At 46.9% G+C, this 6,512-nt stretch overlaps 1 protein-coding gene across 1 annotated transcript; it reads left to right on the top strand.

Moving 5' to 3' along the window:
- The first annotated feature begins 1,206 nt into the window (after positions 1-1,206).
- LOC148032389 (uncharacterized) lies at positions 1,207-5,112 on the top strand. Its single transcript, XM_087683039.1, has 2 exons — positions 1,207-4,021; positions 4,456-5,112. Exons 1-2 carry the CDS (start codon positions 1,297-1,299, stop codon positions 4,938-4,940), a joined length of 3,210 nt encoding a protein of 1,069 aa, XP_087539165.1. The 5' UTR covers positions 1,207-1,296; the 3' UTR covers positions 4,941-5,112.
- Positions 5,113-6,512: the final 1,400 nt, after the last annotated feature.

Genomic DNA, 6,512 nt, shown 5'->3' with positions numbered 1-6,512 from the left:
AAACATTACCTTTGCTTCTCATTGTATGCTTGCACATCCAATTGGATCAACTTCTCCATCTCTTCATGGTCGATTGATTTTGGAGTGACTCCCTCAATATATTCCATATCCATGGTAGCCCTCATGAAGCTTACTTGCATCATTGTGCTCAAGCTTGTTGGTAGATGTTAATAAATTAGCCTTCTTGCCCTAGGTCATGCTTGAATGCATCCCCTCATGTATGCATGTAGGGGGATATGGGAGAGGCCCCCGTTTCACTCATGATTAATGCAATTAAAGGCAATAAGTCATATATCTTCCTACCTTAAAATGAGAATCAATGGGTGGGTGTATGTTGCATTGTTAAAGTCATATATTTGTCTCCCCCCCCCCCCCCCAAATAATGAGCATGTCTCTCTTTCTCTCTCCCCCACATATTCTTTATTTATTTATTTATCAACGATCATACCCTCCACAAATGATCAATCGAGATTATCAACCTAGTAGGCCATCATGAAATAATAGACCCCACTTTTACCATAGTCTAGTGTAGTACCTGTTAGTAATCTAATGCTATGAGATGGTCATGGCCTTTCTTTTCAAAATTGCTTACATGACGGCTCACCACATGTAGTGATCTTAGCATCCATGTTTTGGAGTGAAACTATTTTTTAAAGAATCTCCTTGTGGTGATTGGGGAGACCCTAATTAACTAGGGGTTTTTTGCAACGTCAGTATTGTGTTACTTGGGTTGCCCTTTTTGGCCCTTTAGTTCCTTATGTAGGGAGGGTATCAACACACACAAGCACACCAAAAAAAAAACCACACACACACACACACACACACTCTCTCTCTCTCTCTCTCTCTCTCTCTCGCTGTGCTTGAGCACATGGAGCTGCCCAAGAGGCAATGTGGGAATGGTGCAGGGTTTTTGCATTTGTGAAGTTGAGTTTTCTCTCTCTCTCTCTCTCTCTCTCTCTCTCTCTCTCATATTTCTTTTGATTAGGCAGGCAGCACTTTTGGTTTAGAACTTTATCGTTATAACCTACACTATTGTAACCTCTAGAAGCCGAATCGTGCAAAACGTTTTCGGCCGGTTTACTACAAAGACAGGAACAACTGGCGACGACTGGAAGTCTTCCAGGACAAAAGGGGCGGGAGTCGGGACCACGATGTTTGACCAAATTGCTCAAAGCAACGTGCACAAATAATCGATCGAGTTTTGTAGAAGTCTCGCAAAGTCGCAGACAGCTGCACGAGGTAGTGCTAGTAGGGGGGCCAAACTAACTCTCATCTCAGGAAGAGCCCACAACCCCAATGGCGAGAGCGTTATGCCTCTCCTCACGATTCCTGCTTATCCTTCTCTGCTGCATCTTCTTGTTTGCCACAAGAAGAGCGGCGGCGGCTAACAGATCCGCCGAAGCCGACGCGCTACTCCGCTTCAAGGCGGGCCTGCGGGACGCCGACGTGTTGCTGAGCCAATGGAGGGCCGACAACGCGGACGCGGTGTGCGCCACATGGCAAGGGGTGCTCTGTTCTCCGGTGACGCCGCCTTCGTCCGTCGATGAGGTAGTGACGGGCCTCAACTTCACGCTCTTCAACCTCAACGGCACGCTGACCCCGCCTCTCTGCGAGCTGCCTCACCTCACGCACCTGTACCTCCGCTTCAACTTCTTCACGCAACCCTTCCCCTCCTTCCTCCTCTCCAGCTGCCGCCTCCTCCTTTACCTGGACCTCAGCCTCAACAACTTCGAGGGCCCCCTGCCCTCCGCCATCTCCGCCCTCTCCCGCCTCCAATTCCTCAGCCTCGAAGGCAACTCCTTCACCGGCCCCATCCCCCCGAGCTTCGGCAGCCTCCCGAACCTCACCCTCCTCCGCCTCCGAGGCAACTCACTCTCCGGTACCATCCCTTCCCAACTGGCCAACCTCTTCAGCCTGCAAACGCTCGACCTGGCCTACAACTCCTTCGGCCCCGGCCCCATCCCCCCTGAATTTGGCAATCTCACCAACCTCCAGGAGCTCGTCCTCGCTAACTGCACACTCCAGGGGCCCATCCCTCCCTCCCTCGGCAACCTTCTCCGCCTCACCCTCCTCGACCTATCCGCCAACGGCCTCTCCGGCTCCATCCCCTCTTCCCTCACGCAGCTCCAAGAGCTCAATCTCTTCTACCTGTGGGATAATAATCTCACCGGTAACATCCCTGACTCCATCGGCAACCTCTCCCGCCTCTGGGAGCTGGATTTTGCCCAGAATCAACTCCAAGGCACGCTCCCGCAAGGCCTCGTGCAGCTGCAGCAGCTGCAGCAGCTGCACCTAGAGTTAAACAGTCTCGGGGGAAGCCTGCCGGAAGGACTCAGCGGTTTGCCGAACCTCACGAACATTATTCTTTATGACAACCAGCTTAGTGGGGCGATCCCATACGCCTGGGGCGAGCAATCGAGCCTGGTGCACTTTGATGTGCTCGGCAATCAATTGACGGGCGGTATCCCTCCGAGTCTCTGCCATGGCAACGCCCTGCTACATCTGATTCTCGGGAAAAACATGTTGGAGGGGGGCATCCCGGCTACTTATGCACGCTGCCAGAGTCTGGTCCGTCTGGAATTGAATGACAATAGGCTCACCGGGCAGGTGCCTGCGGGGCTATGGAGTCTGCCGAGCCTGCAGCTCCTCTGGCTTCAAAACAACAATCTGTCGGGTCTGATACTGACCCTGGAAACGCAAATCAATTCGCAATTGCAAGTGCTCGCCTTAGACAACAATCAATTCGTGGGGGCTCTCCCCTCCATCTCCTTCAACTACCTCTGGAATTTGTCGAAATTCACAGCCTCTCAGAATAAGCTCTCGGGCCCCCTCCCCTCTCTCCTAGGCAAGCTCACCCATCTTGGGACGCTTAACCTCTCCTATAACTCTCTCTCAGGTCAAATCCCGCCCTCAGTGAATGAATGCCTGTCTCTCACATCCTTAGATTTGTCCCACAACTCTCTCTCTGGCGCCATTCCTTCTGAGCTCGCGTCTATCCCCGTGCTCAACTCCCTTGATGTCTCGCACAACAGCCTTAATGGAAGTATCCCCTCCTCTCTCGGCATGCATAACTTCGTCAGTTTCGATGTCTCCTACAACGACCTCTCAGGCTGTGTACCGGATAACCTTGCAGGTGCCTTCCCGGGAGCCGACTTCGAGGGGAATCCTGCTCTTGTCGTCGATACCAACACCTGCCTTTTGCAGGTTGCTGCAGGCAAGGGGGGCATGGCCGGCGAGAATAAGGACGCCAAGCTACTGATGATTCTGCTGGTTGTCCTGCTGCCTCTAGCGGTGGTGCTATGTTTGCTGCTGGTGTTGAGGGTGTGCTGCCTGCAAAGGAGGACGCCGCTGGTGAAGACGGCAACAGATTGGGAGATGGTACCATTCCAAAGGTTGGATTTCAAGGAGGAAGAGGTGTACGGGCGCTTGGATGAGAAGAACATGGTTGGCAATGGAGGGAGCGGGACGGTGCACAAGGTGGTGGTGGGAGGAGGAGGGGCGGTGGTGGCTGTGAAGAAGCTATCGTGCGGCAGCAAGAATCACTGGAATGTGAGATGGAGATCAGAGAGGGAGAGGGCGTGGGCAGCAGAGATGAAGATATTGGGGAGGATCAAGCACCGGAACATCGTGAAGCTGCTGTGCGCCTGCGCCAGCAGCGACTGCAAGCTGCTCGTGTACGAGTACATGCCAAATGGAAGCCTCGGGGATGTGTTGCACGGGCGCAGACGCAGCTACAGCTTGAATGGTCATGCTAATGACGGATCAATATTGAGAAATGGCGTGGCGCAGGCCCTGAATTGGACGAGGCGCTTCGACATCGCCATCGGGGTCGCGGAGGCCCTGTGCTACCTGCACCATGACTGTGTGCCCCTCGTCATTCACCGAGACATCAAGTCCAACAACATTCTGCTGGACGCGGATTTCCAGCCTAAGCTCGCAGATTTTGGTGTGGCCAAGGTGTTCCGAGGCAAGTCTGCCAGCATGACGGCCGTTGTCGGATCCGTTGGCTACATTGCGCCTGGTGAGTGGAGAGAGAGAGAGAGAGAGAGAGAGAGAGATATATATATATATATATAATTATTATTATTATTATTTTATTCTATTTTACTTTTTTCCTTCTCAACAATAGTAGTAGGTGCCACCTATCCTTATTTCTCAACAATAGTAGTAGGTGCTACCTATCTTTATTTATGCATGTATTTATGTTCTATAGATATTAGGAAGCCAAGAGATTGCGTTTCCCATCACCATGTATTCATGTTGCATTTTTTGTGTAGTTGTATGTTCGTATGCTGGATTATTTGTAGCACTCCCTCATCCAAGGGTTGTATTTCATAGTAAGAGGTAGTTTGTTGGTTAGTTTAGCATCTCCACATTTACAATGACTTGACCTTCATCATTGAACACTTTAAAGTAAATGCAAGATTTCCTCTCATTGATGATATTTTTGTGCAGAGTACGCATACACTTTGAATGTGGATGAGAAGAGCGACGTGTATAGCTATGGTGTGGTGTTATTAGAGTTGGTAACCGGAAGAAGCCCAACAGATGAGGAATTCTTAGATGGTGGGATGGACATGGTTCAATGGGTGGCAAGGAAAATGCAAGTTAAAGAGAGTGTGTGGGATGTATTTGACCCTCAAATTCGTGCCCCTAATTGTTGCATGGAGATTCCTAATGTTGTCGATCATCATCACACATACATTATTGACCATGCATGTTCTTGCCAGGAGAGCATGTTGTTGCTCCTCAAGGTGGCCCTCATTTGCACAAGTATTGTACCCCATAAACGACCCTCCATGCAAAAGGTTTTAGAACTCCTTCGAAGAGCAAAGCCTAGCTTGCTTTCTCATCATCAAAAACCAGGCATGGAGAGGAAATATCTCCTTCGCAATGACTCAAAACAACACGATAGTACAAGTGTAACAATTCATTTCTAAAGAAATGGGTTACTCCTCATGTATAATATTTGGGTCATGTGTATCATATATGTATCAATGTAACTTTTTTCCATCCTTGCGGCATAGGCTCACCCTTATCCATCTTGTAATATCTTCAAAGTTACATTGTGTGAAAGACCTGTAAAAATTAATGAAGATTTGCATGCAACTCCACCTGTCTAAGATGTCACATGCATGTAAAAGAGAGATGAATGGGCTTGATAGAGAGGCCAAGGTTGAGGCTACCTACCTAGGAGACCCTATGCATATAATTTGCAAAATGAATAGGACGTCTTATTCTTGTGTGTGCAATTTTCTTCGGCCCAAAATTTCTTCTCTACCTTCTTATTTCCACCGTAGTCGTTGCTTGTAAGAAAAAGAGAGAGTAAGAGAGAGTAAGGGGACAAGTGGGCAAAGCTCTACTTGCTTACTTTCTTCTCCTCCTCTTCTTCTTTTTCCTTCCTCCTTACCATGTAGTCCTATTTTGGCCTCCATGGCCTCTTCATGAGTGAGAAAGTGAGTGTGAAAACCAAAGAGTGAAGCTTCTTTTCCTCCATTTCTCTTCTTCTTTTTCTTAGCAACATAGAGAGGAGTAGATCTATTGTAGATCAAAAACTAGAGTACAACAATTGAATCGCGAGGCCATTAACACTATTATTGTAGCAGAAAAGACACTTTTGTGGCAATTTGGACCATATATTTAAAAACTCCATTTCTCATCAACGAGAAAGATTAAGAAGAAATGGTTTTAGGAAAATATGATCAACACAAGAAGGTAGTAGTCGAAAAAACATAAAAGGCTTAAAATAAGCTAGGAAGAGTATATTTTAATGGCTACCTTTGAGACCATTTTTGTAGTAGAAAATCAAGAACTTTTAGTGATTTAAATCAAAACCATCTCAAAAAAAAAAATCAAGCTAAAACTTTCATGAAAAATACTTTGATATGCATAGCACACATTCCTATTGAGAGAATGGTAATTGGATTTATAAATATCAAACGTTTTAAGAATTTCAAATAACCTTGCTAAGTGTTGTTTTAACTAATTTTCATGCACTTTTGAAAATCCAATTTTTGTAGAGTGAATTTTCACTTGAAACTTGTTCCAAACCTTTTATTTTGCTATCTTACAATATTGGTAAAGTCTCGTCAAATTTTGATAACATATGTGTATATTGTTTCAAATATAATGAAATAGAACTTGAGCTACTAAAGTAGTTTGCTATCACTTTTGCGGAAAATCTACAAAACTAGTGTTAACCTCCCCTTTTGTGGTGGACTACTATTAGAAGGTTGGGTCTACATAAGCTTACTACAAACTTTGAGGTTTCTTTGCTTTCTTACTTTCATGGGATTAAGAGTGTAATCTTGAATATTACTTTTTCACCACAAACTTTGTGTGTGTGTGTGTGTGTGTGTGTGTGTGTGTGTGTGTGTGTGTGTGTGTGTGTGTGTGCACGCATGCACGCATGTAGGCTCTAGAAGTTGAAACACTCTTCTCCTCTATGAGCTTTGTCTTTGAAAGCATTCTCTCTCTCTCTCTCTCTCTCTCTCTCTCTCTCTCTCTCTCTC

Source organism: Lygodium microphyllum, chromosome 8 (assembly GCF_053477565.2).
Source record: "Lygodium microphyllum isolate KBCC chromosome 8, Lygodium_microphyllum_v1.1.10, whole genome shotgun sequence".
In the NCBI taxonomy this organism is placed as follows: domain Eukaryota; kingdom Viridiplantae; phylum Streptophyta; class Polypodiopsida; order Schizaeales; family Lygodiaceae; genus Lygodium; species Lygodium microphyllum.
The sequence above is the reverse complement of the archived record's forward strand: the minus strand, read 5'-3'. Positions and strand labels throughout refer to the sequence as shown.

Bases quoted from the DNA above. Each gene is read 5' to 3' on its own strand.
- LOC148032389 (XM_087683039.1), top strand. From the start codon at position 1,297: ATGGCGAGAGCGTTATGCCTCTCCTCACGATTCCTGCTTATCCTTCTC. The intron at 4,022-4,455 runs GTGAGTGGAGAG...ATTTTTGTGCAG, and splicing joins CGTTGGCTACATTGCGCCTG to AGTACGCATACACTTTGAAT.